Here is a 21,731-nt window from a genome sequence, read left to right as displayed (position 1 = left end):
TTCCTTCCATGGAACCACATCGAGAAATTCTTTAGAGTGATGGAGGAATGTTCCCCAGCCAACATCCGTACTCAGGCATTACATTAGAGACCAGTGGATCCAGAATCTAGTATACCCCACCCGCTTCTGGAGTGTCTATCATTTAAACAAACGAACGATGTAGAAGGTAATAAAAACGGAAGAGGATTTGTTCCTACAGTAAATATTCGAGCTACATGAATACATATGTGTTTGTATTCAAAATGATAATTCGTAATTAGTGATGATAATCCAACATCAATCAATACTTAAAGTGTAAATGTACATAAGCAATGTGTAACAACTTGTTCCGGTGTCACCCCTGCCCAGCACCGTTCCAATTTTTAAACCAGGATTACACCATTCAAACACGTGCATATGATGAACAGCTCTTTTACTTGAAAACTCTCGCTCATCGTTGCTTATAACATCCTATAAAGCATTTTCATCAATTGTTCAAACATTGGTTTATCTTTTTAAATTGGGTTTATTTTGCTTGTTCTAATTGCCTGCACCGTTTCGGAGAGGATCGTTAGGATCATGCGAATACACCAGGGCAGGCCGTGTGTTTACATCACAGGCACGTAGCATCGGTGGGGGGCTTTTTTTTTGCAGCAGGCACTTTTCTAACTTTCCATATGGAAATACCATGAATTTTCCTTCCTCCACTTTTGTCAGAGCATGTAATATTGAACTGAAATTAGGGAATGTAATTGAATTAAAGCTACGATTATGCATTTTTAAATGATTTTGAGAATTTATTAATGTTTTGGACGAAGCTGCCCCCACACACTTTCATATACTATACGTGCTTGAATATCTTTTCCTATGGTTGAACATTTAATGAAATAATTTAATTTCAAGTGATATGCATGTACATTCTCAGAAATTATGATCAGCAGCGAAAATTTAAAATTTATTTCTAATAAGATATCGTAATTGAAAAATTCATGCTTCCATTGACTAAATTTGTTAAATAAGGCAAGCATTTAGGCAAGCTATTGCTTGTATATAAGAAGATATAAATCTAATAATATAAGAAAGATTCCAATTAGTTCATTCGAATAGTACTGAGAAAGAATTAACTTTTACTATCACAGAAATTGTGAGTTAACTCGTACGACAGTAGACGTAAGTCGTCAGTTTTAAGCTGTCCATCGACAGGGTGGTGAGTTCTTTCATGGAGGGTGTCTCACCCTTCTGCTTTGTTTTAAGTAGCATATTAATTTGCCGTAGCTGCGGGATGATGGCTTTCCCGACCAGCGTCTGTGTTTTTTGAATCCGTATATTTTGGCTCCAGGTTTTCCGACTCAAAGGAGTGCGGATTTCTTCGTTTAATTTTGGAGTAACGAAATTTTGCACATTCTTCGGTCTGATATATTTTTCCGAATCTACAACATTTCGAACGCCGTCATTTGTGACTTTGGAATTTGTGACTTTGGCGAGTTTTTCATGAATACTATATGTATTTGAATTACGCACATTTTTTTTATAATATGAATTCTCTCACTTGTATTTTGTGAAAACCCAATTTGAATCATGTTGTATAATATTCAAAGATCTATTCCATCAAACTACGTATCAGTAATCGGAATAGTTATGAGAAATTGTATGGATTCAAGCAAAATTGAACTCTAGTCTCGTTCAACTAGACTCTCAGCTGTATCAGTTAATCACCGAAATGCAAGAGAGACTCTCTGCTTGTCGGAGATTTACGGAGACAGCCGAGCGTCTGGATGAAAGAGCCCTGGCGTAAGAATTTATAAAATGTACTACTTCAAAAATTACTTACCTTCTACGTACCATTCAAAATCTGACTATTTACAAGGTATTTATAAATAAGTTTCCTTGAAAAACAATGCTCAAGAACTCATTACATCAAATTTATCGATTAGAACTAAATGTTGTCAGCGGTGTTGATTTGTGCTTAGGTCCAAACACTGTTACAGTTTCACTTTCGGTTTGCCTGAGTAACTGCATAGGAGAGTTGATTAAAATCAAATCCCAAAAATACGAAGAGAACAGGCAACCGTTAATTATTCTACTTTCATATAGTTAGATAAAACCATTAGTTTCTGGAATGTGATTATTACTTATATGAAGCTTAAATATCTTAAAATGACCCTAAATTAAACTCAAATTCATATATTTTTATGTTATTTACACATACAACAACCATTTAAAACATCAAATTAATTCAAATTACCAGCCATCTCAATTTCAGACCACATTCTGTACACGCTCACAGGTACGGTACTATTAATTGCAATTGAATGTTCACAGGTGATTGATGGTCTAAATTATGTTATGTCCAGAATAAAGGGCATAAAACTCTAGACCTTTGATTAAATCACAAGTTATTTGGAAATTTTTCTCTTTATCTCCTGGTTTCAAAACCACAAAAAGAACATGAGAACGTTCATGAAATTTTCTGGCTTCATATATGACAGAGAAGATTTTAATTTCATTATTTTTGAATTGTTCTGTTCAACAACCTGTGCATTGATAATACTCAATGATGGAAATGAGTGGGCCCTATATCCGGGGATCATGTTGTATGATTATCCAATAAAGTCTATCCTCAACAAACAATGTCTTGGCGAAAAATAAAGGATCTCTATTCAAGCAATAGGTATGTAGATTGCAAGAATTTTCTTAGATGATAACTGCGGGAGGCTCTTCAAACCATGATTTCAAAAGGAGAAAAAACCTGTAAAGTGATTCTGCACATTCCATAACTTCAAATTTATAACAGATGCCATGCGGATAAAAACAGTGATAATTTATTCCTGGCAACAGAGATGAACGGCGAGGAGATATCTTTGCAAATGGTTATTCCTGGCAACAGAGATGAACGGCGAGGAGATTTCTTTGCAAATGGTTTCCCCTTTCAATTTGTCAAAAGCCTCGCTGTCTTATTTTTGGCAAGTTGGGAAAAAAACTGAGATCATTACTGCTATCAGTACTATTTCCAATCTTCATCATTTCTAGGATAAACAAAGGTTCTTTTAATTATGACAACAATTTCTTTAAAAATTGGTCTTAAGTAATTGGGGACCTGTTCTAGCGATGAAAAAAAACCCAAAATTTCATATTTAATAGAGACTTGTTATTTACTAGCATTCTGGTTTCATAATTGTTGTTCTGCATAAACATTGCGTAATAATTGAAAGAGAAAAATAAAACAATATTAAAATACCTTAAAAATATACTTCATCTGTATTAAGTGAGAAAAAGATAGAATTTGGATCACTAAAGAAACCTTTTCAAAAAAAGCTTCACTGTAATTTGTTCCATCCTTTATCTTTGATGGAGCTTCCCTCGTGATCTTCATAGTTCTTAGATCTGTAAGAACGTATTTTTTGCAAAAATTATTTCCTACCTTTTTATAATGTAAGTTGCTGTTGTTTAATAACTAAAATATCCAATTGCTCCTGGCTTAGAAAGCTCTTAAACAAAACTGATTTATACACCTTTTTAAATCCTCCTCAACAAGTATGCCACAAAAAGATCACATTTGGTGACTAGTAGGGCTGCTAACAAATTTTCGTAGATGTTCTTTTAGCGCACACACACTCTCGATTATTTTGTTTCTGTGCAAGGCATTACGATTATGTATGTACTTATGATATAACTAATGTTTAATCTGACAATTTGAAGCTGATTCTCAGGCTATGTTTCATTAATAATGCAACACCATGTTTCCTTAAAGTCCCTGCGTACAGTTCAGAGATACATGCATCTTTTATTGCTTCGTGGGTTTCACATAAGGAACTTCAGGTATTTCATCAGTAAAGACATAGCTTCAGAGAATCGAATCGTAGTGACATAAAGGTCTTCCTCCTCATCTGCAAAGTTTTGTTCTCCAAAGACTCTATCAACTTTTGAGTCACCATCCTCTGGTAAATCAATATAAATGATAGGTGGTGTGTAATTAATATCCTTTCTTGCATTTATGTTCCTGAAGCTTTCAAAAGGAACAACTTAGCAGAGTGGTCTGGCTTCGTCATCTCAGGGTAAACGCTCTTCCATTGTGGTTTCCTAAACAAATCATTACCAAAGAAATTGATCACTATTAAATTAACATTGAAGTACTTCACATTCCTTTTTAATTTTGATAATCACTATAGCCTAAACTCTTGCCATCCGGTCGTTTGTTTACTACGTCTTACTGTTGGTTGTGTCCTTGCCATTGCCTTGGTTCTGTGGTTTGCTTGCATACTCTGGTCAGCTTGTTAGTTCCCTACCGGTTTCACCGGAGGGGACTATAGCTTTCCTCTGCGTCCGTCAGTCCGTCCGTCTGTCTGTCTGTCCGTCTGACTTCAGTTTTCCATATTTTTTTTCTTTATGCATTTGAGGAATAATATGAAACTTGCTGAACAGCTTCAAAATGTCAAACTACAGATCAAGTTTACACTTTTGTAGCGTCTGATTGACATATTTTCCAGAAAATTAATTTTTTATATACCAAATTAATAATGTTCGGGTTCGGTGTGTAACTCAATAAACGAGGTCAGTATTTAGTCAGTAATAATCTCGTGCGTCACTTGTACCATTCCTTTTCCTGTACCATTCCTTTTATCATTTCTAACAAACAAATGAATTCTATAAAATAGTGTCAAGCAATGTGTTGTAAATTTAATCGCCAGGGTTTTTTTGTATTCTTATTACAATCGGGTTCGTTGTCGGGTTGGGCTGTTTAACTGTTTGGTTTGATTCGGGGTACAGAGGACGGTACGAAATGATATTGTGCATAACAGTGCATTGTTTTCACAAAATTTTACCAGCGAATATAGAATAGACTTGGCGAAATTACAGGAGATGAAACAAAGAGTATTATTTTACCTATTTCCTATTTAATTTCTATATCAACTATATAGTTTTAATTTCCTCTGTTCTTTTATCTCTGATTAAAGCATGACATCTCGTTTACAATAGCTCTGAAATAGTTGTGTGCTTGGAAGTTTTCATAGAATAATACAAACCGGTAGGGGACGTGTATTGCTTATGCAATACTCTCAGAATGCTTGTTAAGTTTACTGCAGCCTGTATCGATAAATAATACACATGACTGTATATGCACTTATTTAAGATTTGTTGCTTTACTATAATAAATGAAGATGCGAGGCAGTATATAGTTCTAAATAACGCAATCAGTTTTCAGATAATTTGCAACTTTGATTTAGTAAATAACACAGTATGAACCTCTGGCATTCAGTCTTCTGAAAAGTGGCTAAATGGCAGTCAGTCACCATTCCAGACCATACATTTAACATTTACTTGATTGAATGGCAGAGCATTTTTAGCTGTGTACTTCATCGATCTTTATTTCGATGCCGCCTACAAAAGCAATACCGGAAATACTTACTTCTGTTATCGCTGACGCTTCAGGTATTGTTAAATGAGTTTCAAAAATCATAGAAAATTATGTAGTCTACAAACATTTGGCGATATTATTATAATATAATATGTATATATGATGTTATGACTTTAGTAAATTTATAAATACTACTATCATTTAACATCTGAAAGAAAAGAGCAGGTAGGTATCTCGATTAACTGATCTTTATTGATAATTTGGACAATCAACAATTCAGAAACGATAATGGATGAATCACATGTAAGTAGATAATATTCAAATAGTTGTCAAGAAATTATCCTATCTGTTTAATGTCAGTTGTTTTAAAATGATAAATACGCCGAGTATTAATTGTTTCTTGCTTTATCATTTGAACAGAATTCATCATTAAATGGTAAAATTCTGAACAGAGTATTCTTTTACATGTATTTGTTAATTGTTTCATTCGTTCGTATTTCTAATATTATATTTATAAACATACTCATTTTTCAAAATTTGAATATTTATTATGTTTTGAGAAAGAAATCAAAGGACTCTAAATATCTGTATCATTCGGACTTGAATGTTGAATTTAGACTTAATTGAGATTTTATTAATCTGATCATTATGTATCGGGTAATCTAAATCACCCGTATTTCTTTCTTAAATATTTTTTTTTTCAATTTATAGTTTTCATTTAACAAGTTGTTTGAATCTTTTTTTTACGAAATACAGTTAAATAAATTATAAATATACAATTCCTTTAAAAAAAAAATAAATATCAATTGAAGTTCAGCAGTATTATTTTATGACATTAATATGGAATTTTTTGGTTTTAAACAGTTAGTGGATTTGATGGGTCTTTGATTACAAGCACCCCTAAGCAAAAACAAAGAGGTATGAAAATATTTCTTTACAATGTACGGTTTTCGTTTAAATTATATTGCACAATTTAATAATGATTGTGTTTATTCTGATTTCCAGTACATATTGTCTACGGTACCTGTAATAATCTGCAATAATCGAAACATAATTACATTTTTTTTTCCAGATAAATTCTATTTATTATTAAAGAAGAATATTAATCGATATTAATGTTGTTGCACAAATCATTCTTTAAAATTTTCGAAATGCATATTTTCAAAATGTATATGTTCATATCTCACCTGATAAATGTGGACTCGTTCAGCAAAACTGGGGAAGCATCAACTGCATCATTGTCCAAATAAGTGTTTTCTTGATTTCCAATTTGTTGAAGAGGGTACACTCTTGGTTTCTTAGATGTTCTCATGATAACCGATCTTTAAATACAGTTAAATGAATAAACATGAATTGTTTATAGTAAATGTATACTAATAAATAAAATCAAAAATATCTATAAAATTGTATTTCATATCAATATACCTGTCGCCGTCAAGTTTGTGCCTGTAGAGTAATGATGCAGCTCTAAGTGCTACTGTTACGTCATCTGGACGGAGGATCCCAGTTCTCTTTGGATCATAATCCTATTAACAAAAATTGTTAGTTTTGCATGTTAAAAGGAAATGGCCACGATTTTATTCTGCAAAAAATCTTTTTATACTTGGAACTATGAAAACAAAAACATGGATTTATGAGCTTTGTATTTCGCATGACTTTATATTATTTGACGACTGACTCTCAAATTTTTGTTGACCCTCGGAAAAACCTTAGAAAAGCAATGATTGAATGAAAACCAGAATTGTGAAGTAAAATAAAATTTGACCAAAATAGTGACAATGCCCCTTTATATGCAATGCTTAAAGGCTTGTCTCAAAGACTGTAAATACCTGAAAGCCCGAAAAGAATGTTTCAGAATCCAGGCTTGAGATGGCTCTTTGATTATATGTTTCATTACGCACCATGCAGTATAGCTGAAGGCGGCGATCAATATTGGTAAAAATTCCCTTAAACTGCGCAATAGGCATATCACAAACGGATGCACCTGGAGGTGGAAAATGTCCAACTTTCAAAAGGCCTAACAGCTTTTCCCTCATGTCCAGCAGCCATTCTATTCGATTGTCAACAGGAACTCCGGCATCATCAATAGCATTGTCCCACTGTCTTATAAGACGACACCATTCTGCCTCATGATAGAAACCCATATCTTGAAGCAATTTCTGCGTTCCTTGGCTAAATGTTGTTTTAGCAAAAGCAGTGCTCTGTTTATCTCTGAGTTCTTTTACAATTTCAAGTGACAACCCACATGATTTGCCCTTGTCTGATTCTGCTGCTTTCCACCAAGCCTCCTTTCTAATGTTCATTCCACTCATACTTTTAGAGCAACATCTAACTCTGTTGTTTACGAAAATGTGATGCGGATCAATGATGGGCTGTATCAACTGATTTTCTGCTAAGCATGGTTGAGCATACCACTGCGGAATATGATTAAATGAACCTTGAAACTGATTTCCTTCATTCCATTCTTTGAATTTTTCAGGGAAAATCATTTGTGCATACGCTACGTTAACAGCGTCTACAGACCATGATCTAATATGCTTCTCGGTCATAGCTTTTAGGGATTTGGGTGATTTGGGATTTACTTCAACTGTAGAACCGTCCCCAAATTTAGCAGACACAATTGCAACAAGCTGATGTTTGAGCAGTTTTTGAGATGTTTTTGCAATGAGTTTTAGTTCGTCGACTCTAAAGCATTTCTTTATCGTTGAAGCATTTTTAAAGCATTCCCTAAAACTTTCTTCAGAACACTCCAACATTTTGACCTCTCGCCATTGTTAAGTGATATTAAAGTTTCACGCAAAGTCTTAAAGTCTGTTGTACATGCATCTGTCATGTCAACCCCTGAATCCTCAGAATTAGTTTGATCTTCCTCATTTTTCTTGGCATTTCTATAAGTTGCCATCTGTCTAGCTTCTGTGATGGACTTCATCGTCTCTTCGTCCAGTTCTTTCAAAAGATCCTCTGGTAAATACTTTAAGATGTCTATCACTGCATATTCTTTGTCAACTTTGGATTCATCTTTAGATTTGACACTCTTTGATTTTTTATTCAGTGCTTTTGTAATGTTTTGTGGAGATCCACATTGGGAGGAAGAATGCAAAAGAAATGAAAGCTTCTCATTTTTTGGCATCTTGTATACCTTTTCCCATAGTGCTTTCATGAATTTGCATACCGTAAGAGGTTTTCCAGAAGCATCCGAAACGGCCAGTTCAAGAAATTGTCCATCAAATGCAATGACTGTTACATTTAAATTCCTGGAATTACAAGCTCGTATTGCTTCTCCTATAAAGTTTCGTGCCGTTGTCATTGTTAAGCTAAAGCCACTGAATACATATTGTATTGGAACAGCATGACCAGCATATGGAGAAAATGGGGTTGACAATCTATGTAGATCAGATACGACAGTGACGATTACCTCCTTGGCAGGTTTTCTTAGAATGTCAGAAGTGTCCTTAAACGCATTCATTGTACTTTCCAGTGATGCAGACAGGTCTGCAAAGGTAAAGATCGTCGGCTGAACATCTACATATGATCCATGTTGCATAAAAACTCCATCAATACTGGACACATCTGGACATTTACAAGCCTGATATCTTAATGATGGAAATTCCGCAATGAACTGGCATTTCCTAGCAAATTCATCAAGTTGTTTACCCACTGCATTTGCAAGAGGGTCACGCCGCGTAGGTCGTTTTGTTGTTGATTTTCCATACAAAACCTCTGCGATTTTCCAAACTTCTTTCCAAATGTCTACGTCAAATGATCCATCAAATAACGTTGCAGATTCTGGAGTGAAGCTTAGGTATACTAAGCGATGACATTTCTTTGCTGACATCTGACTGAGCACCTGTGTAGTATAATAGTTTGGAAAATTGTAATGAACACCCGTGGTTCTCTTGTTATCTGGATTGGGGCATTTAAATTTGAATGCCACTTCTGTATTTCCGGCATAGTCTACGCCTGACCCATTTACTCTTATCACAGCATATGAGTCACCAAGTGGAACCATCTCGCATCCATCCTCCCTATAAGATAAAGTTGGAAAATATACTGGCAAAATCTTTCCAAGAAGTGTTGCTAGAGCATTGTTTTCGTTATTTGTCCCATAATCGAATAGATTTTGAAGTTCCACTGAAATCGGTTTTTGTATGCCATGAAAAACTTTGTCATACTGTTCTTGTTGATCTTTAAGAGTTCCAAAACCAAGAGCTTTATAAAGTGTGCTTCCTGTTATTCTACTACTCTCTCTTAGCTTACACCATCTCTGTGATCTTTGTTTTGTTACTCTAGCAGATATTTCATCAGCAGCTAATTCAAAACTATCATCTAACTTTCGAAGGCATATGTAATTTGACTGTTTTTCAAAATCAACGACAACATTTCTTCCCCTCACATAATTGTGACTCGTTCCATTTATGCAGGATACAGCGTATCCAATGCTGTCGACGCAGTCTAGAAGCTGTGAGATCATATTCTCAGATTGCAATATTTTGGTCTGCCAGTAGCTAATTGATGGTGCAAAGCGACTAGTTTTCCAATCTCCTTCTACTAAGGAAAACAAACTTTCTAAATATAGTTTTCTACTCAAGATAAGATTTCGTAGTTCCTTAATCCTATTGCTCATGTTTGAAATTGTAATTAGTAATGCGTTCTTCTAATCTTTTTTCTTGTATGTTAAGACTTTGCTGATTGTGCAAATCATCAGCAGGTAATGATGATATAACACTTTGTACAAGATTAAGTTCATCTTTCAGTCTCTGCTTCTTTTCATTTAATGTAGGACTTGCTTCGTGCCCCATCATATCTTCATCGCCAACTCTTCCGAATCCATTAGCAAGTCTCTTTCCATCAATAGACAATTTAACATCCTTTGACTGATGTGTTTTTGCAAATGCATCAAGGGTTAAGGTCAAAATTCCTGGTTCTGTGGCATCGTCTCTATAAGGGGCTGCTGCTTTCGACAAAACAGGATCAGATGGAACGGCAAAGTTAATTTTACATTCTGATGTGCTAATTCTAACATTTCCCAGTCCCTCGCCTTTATACCCACGAAAAATATTTACTCCCTTTCCCTTGAAGAGTTTTTTAACTATCAAACAAAATGCCATTGATTTTTCAGAATACCGCATTGAAGATGCTGTGGGGTTTGAAAAAAAAATTAGCAACATCAAATAACAAGTTGAGCGTTATGTTGTCAATAAGTTGGCCAGAACAAATGCACTTAACAACCGTGATAAAATCTTCAATGATGTTGTTTTCTTGCAAAATAGGGATAGCTTCTGATATGAGTTCATAAAGTTCATGCATATCTGTTTGAAAACCCTCAGAAAAATAATTGTTTTCTGTAGTTTTATCAATTTCCTGGTGTTTTTCCTCCGATGATCGTTTGAAAGAAAGATTTCTAGCTTGGATATTTATATAACATTTCAATCCATTTTTAATTTTGGATATTATGTCACTAACCAAGATACCAAAATGTATGCTTCGGTACACTAATTTTCCTACACTTTCATCAAACAATTTTTGTCCTATGCTAAATTTCTCATTCTTCTGTGTCCATTGACAATTCAATGTATGATTAAGTACTTCATTCGGATCTGATGAACTAAACCCACAGGAGAGAGCATAACATATGTAGTTCTCATCTGAAAAAAAAATCAATTTGTATATTAGTGGTACGTATATCTTACCGATGGTACGCATACAGAAATTCTTATTTGTTTTATGGTACGCATATCTGTTTTTGTAGGTACGCATATCATCGAGATTTTCATTAATGAAGAAAATATCAATTAATATGCAGTTTTGGTTTATTTCATAGGTTGCTACATGTGAAGACTCAGTAGCTCTTCAAACCCGCTGAGATACGATGTGAATAAATAAAAAGAGTTGTGTAAACTTACGAACCTGCAGAGGTCATCGCTATCTTATGATATGCGTACCAAATGGTACGCATATCGGCTTAACACCAGTGACAATGCTAAATACTAACAAAAGAAAATATCTCGGAAAAATGTTTAGAAAAAATAAAAAAAGTATATTTTAAAAATAGTTTTGAATCATTGAAATAATAAGAAAAAAATGTGACAGCTGTGACAGTGTCGAAACGCGGACATTTTAGTAGTCTTTCCAGTCAAGAAGTAGAATATACATCTCGTCAATACCTTATGACAGTAAAAGGATGTTACCCCATGTTTAAGCACAAAGGAAAATTTCAAAATAAAACTGTTTTCACAAGCTTGTAATATTTGATGGAACGTGAAAAGGTTGACTTTTACTCTATCTGCCTCTTCATACAAGCAACCACAGACTGCACCCAAAAACCCTTTTCAACTTTCAATTGTTGGGATTAACCCTCGGAGTAGAGAGGTAATCACAGTTTTCGGGCCGAGGATTCTTCTCCGATAAAGCAGTTCTTTTTTCATCATTCTATTTTGTTTGCCGATCACGAACAATAGATTTCAGAATCTTGGAAAGTTCTGCTTTAATAGACGGCCCCGTCTGTTCAGAAGAAGTGATTTTGTCTGAAAGGTTAGACAAGATTGAAATATTACTGTCTGGCTTGGCTTCCTCTTTTTCTTGAGAAGAGTTTCCTTCTACAGAGAGATTATCTATCTCTATATCATCGTTAGATGATTTCCTTTTCTTAGAAGCTGGATCCTCACAAAAAGTGTCAATCCGCGCATTAGTGGATATACTTTCTTCAATCACCAAAGACTGAAATTCTTGAACCTGTCTTTGTTGTGATTCGATCAGGAACTTAATCGAATCGCTTAACGACTCCGGAACAGATTACTGTTTCTTTATCGGAGTACTTGTATTTTGAGGACTTCCGAGATTACTCGGGGCATTTGCCGCCTCAGTATATATATCCAAATGGTCGTCAACTTCCAATTCTATAGCAAGTCTTTGCAATAACGAATCGGCCATATTTCACAACGTAATATTCCGCGTAAAATAAATTTCACGATAACAATTATAACCAAAGCACGTGCGCTCGCACTGGGAGTAGTAGCAAAACTGATCAGGGAACTAGCAAGCATATGTCACATGACACCACGTGACTGGATGCCGAATGAGGATGATAAATCACCAGCTTTTTCGGGAAATCGTTCAGGGATTGACTTTCTGTTTATCTCTGTCGTAGCCTGGGTAAAATTGAAAGGTATTTTTTGCACAGATTCGCACTTTTGCTTATATTCAGGCTGTTTTGAGTTTGGAACATATCCTCTTCATATGAGCTAAAAATAGACTTATATGAAAAACAAAAAAATGAATAAAACAAATCAATCTAATATTTATACTGAGCTCACGCTTGACTGAGTGTTGAAGCCAAAGAATTTCCTAGTGAAGCACCGAGATTTGCGACAGCATCACTTAGCTGTTGAAAATAGCACACATCTTCTGTTACTGTTTGAGTTCTGATGGCGGAAGTTGGTAAGTGATGTAGATTTGAATGTGTTTATAGCAGTGCTGCACGTTGTACGTCTAGGTTTTACTGTTGGTGTTAAAGAGAATTCGGTGTTTTCTTCGGTGTCTTCAACATCATTATCATTTGCTGGATCACAATTTTGCACATTTTTAAGAATAAAACACGGTTTTCATTTTCTGAAGCGGAATCAGAAAAAGTTGAATCAATGTAATCTTCTTAAACACAAATTCACCCGTGTCTAGGATATTTCCTGTTGGTCAAGAACCATCAGCAAGTTGAATGGTGTACACATTTTCGCCCGGGGCAGCAATAACTCAATATGACGTTAAAGGGGCATGGTCACGATTTTGGTCAAAAATTAATTTTTTGAGTTTAATGCTTACAATGCGTCAGTAAGGCATTTTTAATTGGCAAACAAAATTTGAGTTCATTTGTTGAGTTTTAAGCGAGTTACAGAGCTTACAATTTTTCGCCATGTAAACAAAGCCTTTCTTTACATTTTGAATGTCGACAGGAACTTCCAGTTTTAAACTTCAAATGAATGTGCTAATTGGTCGGAAATGTTTTTATGCTTATTGCTAGCGCTCTCGAGCGCTAGCAACTACGTTAGTCTTTTTCACTGGAATACGCATGCTCGACTCCATAGTAGGGGATTCTGGGAATACTGTACTACTGTAGATAAACTGTACCATATTAATTTCGTTTTATATCATCATCACATGAAGTTGTGTTTTATTGAAAATGTCAAAAAAGTAACAATAGCTTAGGTCTTATAATGCAAAGTCATTTAAAATATTATAATAAATGGCTAGCTTTATCTTAAATTCATTCAAGCTCGGAAAACAACCTCGGACATGTTTTCCGAGCTTGCCGGAAAGGCCCGAGAAGATACGAATTTACACAACAGTACCAAATGGCAATGGTTCTTGAAAATTTTCACCTCGAAATTGAAACATAATATGATTAAGGCACAGTCAATGAGCTATGCCATTGCCGATGTGTAGCCCACTCTAGATTCACAATTTTAAATTGAGACCCCACTCCAGCACAATTCCAGTACACCACTGTGCCTTCTTATTGTTAATTAATCGATTCAGGAATTTAAACCAATGTTTTAGAAATCTGCTTCTGTGTTTTAGGATGGCTACGGCGCTAGCTCACCAATCTTTTTAAAAGATAAGCTTGTAATGAACAAGAAGATAGCCAAATCAGCTTGAAAAAGATTTTTTACTGGTATATTGAACCTATGTAAACAAAAACAGGGCACGAGCCTTGTTTACATGACGAAGAATTGTGAGCCCTATATCTTGCTTAAAACTCATTGACTGACACCAACATTTCATTTGATCATAAGAAATGCATTCCTAAAGCATGGTAAATATTAAAAACAGAAAAATAAAATTTTACCCAAATCGTGACCATGCCCCTTTAAATCCCACCTTGACACCATTGTAAACAACCAGACTTTTGAAATTTTGCAACTTCATTCCAATATATAAATGCGTCGTTTCTACAAATACATGATATAAATCAGAATTACTCAACTGTAATTAAACATGTCCTATTAAAACATTTTATTCATATGCACGTTAATTTAGGTAAGTATAAAATTATCAGTCAAAATATATCCGTATTAAACAAGAATCATATAGATGCAAACATTAGGATACAATTCTTTATCTCTAATTAAGGTGGTATGGGTCATCTGTCGATATTAATGTGGATTAAAGTACTATATAATTGAAAAAAATTCACCGGTTTAGAATTTTCAAATTTTACAATGTTTAACCAAAAAATAGCTTTTAAAAATATTTGAAAAGGTAAAAATTGTAGAACGCCCATCGCGATTTGAACTCATGACTTACAGGTTCAAGTAAACCCTCTGACCCACTGCGCTACGGAGTTAGGTGACCATTTTTGAAAAGAAACTACTTATATAATTACACTTTATTTTATTGTTTATTAGTGCCCTATCGGTTTCGCCGGAGGGGACTATAGCTTTCCTCTGCGTCCGTCAGTCCGTCTGTCTGTCCGTTTGTCCCTCCGTCCGTCTGTCTGTCCCACTTCAGTTTTCCACGCTTTTTTTCTTTATGCGTTTGAGGAATAGTATGAAATTTGCTGAACAGCTTCAAAATGTCAAACTACAGATCAAGTTTACATTTTTGTAGCGTCCGTCTGATTGACATGTTTTAGAGAAAATTGATTTTTTATATTCCAATTTTTGAATGTTCGGGTTCGTTATCGGGTTCGGTGTGTATTGAATAAACAAGGAAAGTATGTAGTCAGTAATAATATTGTGCATTACAAGGGCCATTCCTTTTATTGTTTCTAACAAAAAATAAGTTCTATAAAATAGTTTCAAGCATTGTGTTGTTAATTTAATCGACAGGGTTTTTTGTAAAATTACAATCGGGTTCGTTATCGAGTTGGTCTGTTGATTCAGGGTACAGAAGACGGAAAAAATGATATTTTGCATAACAGTGCATTGTTTTCACAATTTTCTACAAACCGGTAGGGGACGTGTATTGCTTATGCAATACTCTCAGAATGCTTGTTTCGATAAACAATACGTCACAACATGGAAGTGTCCCATACCACCTTAATTCATGCAAGTAGAATTTACCATTCTACTGAAGTTATCAAATTAATACAGACATAATTTACAATAGTTATCAAAATAATAGGTTAATACAAATAATAATAATATATGCATACCCTGTGTAAGGGTGGAACAGAGGGTACAGAAACTCTGTTAGGAAGCTATAAAATGTAGGTAAGCTACATAGCTGGATTTAGGGAACTACCATTTCTCTAACACCAGGAGATGGATCCTGCGTGCCCCCGCATACCCGCGGGGGTAGTCAACCACCAGGTTTCCTCAAGTTAAGTTCCCAGGTGGGGGCGGGGGAACTCGGAAGGAAACTCTATTCCCGCCGCCCTACCCTACGGGCAGCCCAGGGCTCAAGGGCTCCAGCCGGCTCTGCCTCAGGCAGAGCCTGGTCGCTTTCTTGGTCTTCCTGGTCCTCGGACTCCTCTACGCTGATGCTCCCTAAGACCTGGGGGGGGGATTCGGGGGAGTACCAGTCCTCAAGGCAAGGAGCCGGGGATGTAGGCGGCTAAAGCTGGGACAAAGAGGGCGACCACCAATCAGTTCCTGGGCCCACAGCTCCTGATAGTCACGCCGCAGGTCCGGGCCCAACCGGGAGACCAGGTGCGCCTGCACTCTCCAATGTATCAAGAGGGCCGGGTGCAGGCGGTCGAACAGAGAAAACCGGGGGGGGGGGGGGGGCTCCTCTCCCACATACCAGCAAAGGGCATTCATAGCCTGGATCGAGTATCGTAGCACGCACCAGACAACGTTCATAACGATTACATGTATGGAAATTTGCAAAGACCTTTTATATTTTCGGATAGGAAAGACTTGCATTCTCCATCATTAATTTTTATCAGCTGATACACTTGTTATAGCTAGGCTGCATATGTATGTTTTAGAATATTTATAAGAATTGTAGATTTTTTTAATTTTTTTAAATTTATTTAAATTACAGGATAAAACAGCTGAAATTGCTGTAAAAAGCCATAAGGAGATGCAAAGTTGACTTAACTGAAACTTAACAATGGTGGAGCATGAAACAATCAGTCAGAAAAGGCACTCAGCTTAAAAACCGCAGCAGTAAGGGTGCAATGAGACGATTGCCTCACGATACAATACGTATAATAGTACATACTTTAAGAGACGATATGTACATGTACCTTTATTTTAAGATGTTTGTTGTGTTCTAAATAAAAGATGAAAAGAATAAACAATGACAAAGATGTTGGTTACATTAAATTTCTACACTTTTATACACTTTTAAAATTTGTAGGTAAATATACAAACAAATTAAACGGCAAGTGTCTTTACATTTTACATTATCTTGATTTAACACATTCATATAAACATTTCAGCATTAAGCTTGTATGATGTCAATTTCATTTACATCACGATCGTGCAACTTAGCTGTTCTATTTGTTGTGTTGCTTTGAACGCAGCTGCTTTCTGGCATAACTGATCCTTTCTGTAATTGCATCATTTAGTTGTTGCTCAGTTGGTTTGTCAAATCCAAACGTCCTGCTCAGTAAATTACGTGTTAAATCTTCTTTATTTAATTTTCCTTTTAAAACATAATTTTAAAGGCAATTGGTTTTTTTCCTTATAATCTCAGGAAGACAAAATATTGCACCATACCACAATGATACTAGGATAATATATAATCATGTAATATAATATGAAATAGATTTTAATGAAAGGACTGTCAAAGTTCATATAATAGTTATCATAATTTTCTAACTTTTCTAAGAATAAGAAAATTGATGCATACTTTTCAATGTTTTAGTTTTGTCTTTGTCCAGTGGAGGTCGAGCATCTCCCTGTTTGACTCTGCCTATTCCTTGCCCTTTCGAGTGAGCTAAAACGTCTAACGGAAAAAAATGTCTGATACAAGTTTGTAGCACAGGGTAAATCCAGGCTTTGTGGACTTTCTAGCTGCTGGTGTAGCATTTATTAATCCATCCTAATCAACTTCTATAAAGATTTACAAATGGATTAAAAAGAGACTAAATGATTTAAGAGTACATGTACTGATAATTCAAAATTACTAAAATATTAACTTTACCTTACGAAAGTCTTGGTTTCCCCGTGTGTCTTTCCTAGGTGATCGTCGAGGAGTAATTGGTGATGGTTATGTGGTGGAAGCTTGGAATGATGCCGCTGTCTGAGGTGGCTGAGGAGATTAAATATACCAAGGTTCCAATACTTTTTGTTGCTTGTTACTGCTATATCTATTCTTTTAAATCAAGGTTAAAAAAATGAAAATTTAAAGGCAGAATAAATGGGGGTTTTTTTGTACTGATTTTGAAATTTTATACGTAAAACGTTTTATGACTCTTAATGTGCAACAGCTTGTTCATTTAGGTCGTTTGTACACCCACAACAGTTTTTCTTTAAAAGATAAAAATGGAATTATTTTAAAAGTTTTTCGAAGTACGCAAAATATTGATAATCAAATCATATCTTGCATTTACTTTGTTTAAAAATTACCAGAACTAAAATAAAAATAAGTAGCTTAAAGGTTTGAAGGTTCTGAATTGGAAACATTATTTAATTCTATTGAGTGCCCAAACTTGTTAAAAAGTGGGGAAATGATAAAGAAAGGAAGGTATATTCTAGATGGAATTATCTTACTTTGAATTTAGAAAAAAATGTGTGCTTTTTAGAATATGTACCACAACATGAAAAACTTGACACATTCAAAAGACTTGATTTCAATAACCACATTATATGTGGTTAAAATTATTGTAATTTTTATTTTTAACTATTATGACATGGCTTAGAATATGCAAGAATGTCCGCCCACATACTGTCTCCATGCCTCGGAGATCATTGCGTAGATCTAAAATCAGGAAATTAACACCTAGGTCCACTGGTTTTGCTATCCCTAAGGGAAAATTGCTTTCTAGGATCGCAGTTAAGTTGGATGAAGAGTCGATACCTGTCTGATTGACTATGGCCTGTAAGGTTGAGTTGTCACTGACTACATTCTCCGTCGAGGGCTTGGTTGAAGACTGAAGGTTCCTACTTTGAAGAAACTCCTTCACCACCGACTCAATTACTGGTAGGGCTGAAGCCATACACATACAATAAAGAGCGCTGGGGGTCTCGCCCTCGTCCACAAAACGTCCCATACAGTTTACCAGTTAATAAACACAAAAACGCCGGATAAATTACCTCTCTAAAACCGTAACTAATATCCCAAAGTCCTCGGAAAATTCCAGAATGGTTAACAAGAAAGACATCGGTGAAAGCATCAAACCCTTTCAAAAACTTTCCGAACTAAATGTAAACGTTGACTAGAAAAAATGGCGAGTGGCGCTTAAAAGCTGCGCATGCGCAATAGTAAACTCTGACAATTTATATATAGTTAAAGGCGGTACATAGGAATCAGTATCCATAACTGTTTTATGTTCATAAATATATTTTCAGTTCATTTTTGCACTCAAAACAAGAATTAAGTATTTAACATATTATTATGAAATTTAGCTTTACCCGTGTCGCTGACACCGGCTTAGTTTTCTCTTTCTTAGTTTTTCTGAAGGGTCAGAAGATCAGTCCCATTCCGCTGCAACCACAACATATAAAAGTTGACGTGTACTATTCACTGTCAAATAAAACAAAAATTATGAACAGCTTTAATATTATAATGTAATTAATAATTAAATGTTATATAACTATTGTAATAATAAAATGAAGTAAACGTTGAATATGATATTGTTATGTAATTGATGATCAAGAACATTGTAATACTACTGAAGTAACCATTGTAATACTAAACATAAATGTTAAGCAAAATACCTGTTCACGATCCACATTCATCCGGATGTGCCATCCTTCGCGATCGTTGTTAGTCCGTTGTTGTGGACAGACCAGGATGGGATTGGCCAAATTGTGCGGGTGATCCACGTTTCCTCCACGTAGGACAGCAGGCTCAACAGGACCAGACGGTCTTCTCTCTGAAAAACCAATTGCTCAAAGACAGGCCTGTTGTGCACCGCTGGCATGAGAAGGAGCGCTATCACCTTCAGCACGAACATGTTTACATCGTCCAATTCTATAACACCACCTGAAATCTTGCTGTTACTATTATATTCATATTGTAACTAACGTTTGTATAGATAAATATTTGTAGGAATATATCATAGTTATAAAACTACTGTATCAAAGTTTTTATTTCGAATTATATCCTACGTGCAGTCACAAGTTCTACACTTTCGGAACGTACACCCGGTTAAACTCTCCCTGGGGAAGACTTTCCACAGAGCTCTCCACAATCCAGCCTCAAATACACCATGAATGTCGTGATAGAAGGCTCCTTTGGATGGTAGGTGATTCAACAACGCATTCCAGAGCTGAAATTAAAATAGTGAAATGTATTTCCAATTCATCAACATTCTTAGAAATTATTGATCTTTTTTTGTTATTTTATTAATTGTTCAACAAAACCATTAGTTATATACTAGTATATTAAACATACATTCCTGTAGTCCTTCGTACGTTTTCCTGACATCAAGAACATATAATTTATCATGTTTATCCGAGCATCTCAGTGAGATTAAAATTTTCATTGAAACACATTATACATTTAATTAAATATATTTTAAAACCTATCATATTATATCATATATAAGTTGGATCCTGCAAAGACAGGGATAATCGGAGCCGAGATAGAAGTTGCCCGGAACAAAGAAGAGTCCTGCTTGCCTTTGGATGCCGACCCCCTTCTTTGGTGACCTCAAATTCAGGAGATATTCCTTTCCTAGCTAAACTTTGCTTTGTATTCAGGGCACAGTATTCAGGGCACTTCTTTGCCCAGCGAGCAGGTATTTTTCATTGCGGGTGCCATTGTTGCAAAGCTCTGCACTTCATCACGAAATTGTTGAAGTTTTGATTAACATGAAGTTGTAACATAAAATTAAACTTGAAATGGGAATGAATACAAGGCAATATACCTGCCTTAAATGGACTGTTTAACCATTTCCACGACTAAGATGAGGCAGAATTTAAACGTAATACAGAGACGGAAATCAAGTGTAAAATAGAGACGGAATTTTGGTGTAAAAATTGAGGCAGAACTAAGGTGCAAGGAGAGACCGATTTCTGTAAATCAACTCAAAATCTTCCAGGTGGATATTTTCCCCCTAATTTTCATTTTAAGCCTGAAATTTCAAGGCTGCTTTCTGCATTACGTACAGGTACCTAGCATCAAAGCATTTTGGACTGAAAATCTTAAATTGGACGATACATGAGGTAAATAACTTAAGTATAATTAATGAAATCCAGTTTAGACAAATTAAGAAAAACTCGTTATGTCGCATGTGCATGTGATCGGTGCATTTTGTTTTACGAACCTTAAAATGGTAATAAAATGAAATAAGAAAAAAATAGGATGAGGTTTCGAGGATTCTGAGAGAGAAATACGTAAGTGCTGTGCAAATAAAAACATCGAAATCCTAAAGTCGCCAAACAACAAACACACCAAGCCAGAGGAGTTGTATTGCTTACTAAAATTTATTCAATTAGTACAATTATTCTGTGTTAAGATGTGCCCAACTACCCAATATTGAAGAAAACCCAAACATTGTCATATACTGCTGGGTAGTCTAGGTCAAATACATAACAACATCCAGTAAGTAGTATAGCTGCTGTCCGGATACATTGGGTGGTGTCAAAAATTTTGAATCTGAAACATTGTAGATTACCAACACTTCTTCGTTTTTGAAGAAAATCACAGCAGGTGGCGATTCCTTTTCTGATTCAAGATTTTTTTTTTTTATATTTTCCAACGACAGAACATTTTAAAATATACAGGTTTAAATGAATAAAATACTATTAAAATAAATACATTTCATAAAAACAGTTTAGCATTGAATTATCTTGGTTTGAGCCCCAAAAATTCTTTAACTTAAATACCATGACAACTTTTATGCATCTCTTTTACTTTTGGCCTTTGCCTCTCTTCGTTGAAACTAGATCCTCTAATGCCTGTAATATGTCCAACTCTGGTTCCTATTATATTTTAAAATTAAAATTTGTATTTTTAATATGAATCATGTTTGTTCTTTGGGTGTTAAATACATGTATATATTTTAAACAAGGCGACCATTCTAACATAAAAGCAACACCTACTTCTTCTGGCAGTGATTTCTGTTTTGATGCCACCTGGAATAGTGACTCGAGCTTTGTAGGCAAATCGTTTTTCGCTTTTTCTGGGTTTGCCTTGTTCCGAATCGAGTAAAATTCATGACGAACCATCAATATAAAAATTATTAAGACTACTACATGTAGATAAACTTACTTTTTGAACATGTCACATGGTTGTTCCAGTCTTCGATGGGTATATCATTATTGGTGGCCTCCTTTCCTTTGTC

General features: G+C 35.2%; 1 protein-coding gene across 1 annotated transcript; it reads right to left on the bottom strand.

Moving 5' to 3' along the window:
- Positions 1-6,473: 6,473 nt before the first annotated feature.
- Positions 6,474-11,009, bottom strand: LOC136274568 (uncharacterized). The gene is made up of 3 exons (XM_066081679.1): positions 7,165-11,009; positions 6,761-6,861; positions 6,474-6,657 (listed from the first exon to the last, which is right to left on the bottom strand). The coding sequence occupies exons 1-3, from the start codon at positions 8,089-8,091 to the stop codon at positions 6,519-6,521; spliced, it is 1,167 nt and encodes a 388-aa protein (XP_065937751.1). The 5' UTR covers positions 8,092-11,009; the 3' UTR covers positions 6,474-6,518.
- Between the last annotated feature and the right edge of the window lie 10,722 nt (positions 11,010-21,731).

The sequence above is a fragment of the Magallana gigas genome, chromosome 1 (genome assembly GCF_963853765.1).
Source record: "Magallana gigas chromosome 1, xbMagGiga1.1, whole genome shotgun sequence".
Lineage (NCBI taxonomy): Eukaryota > Metazoa > Mollusca > Bivalvia > Ostreida > Ostreidae > Magallana > Magallana gigas.
This window is presented reverse-complemented; position numbering and strand designations above follow the sequence as displayed.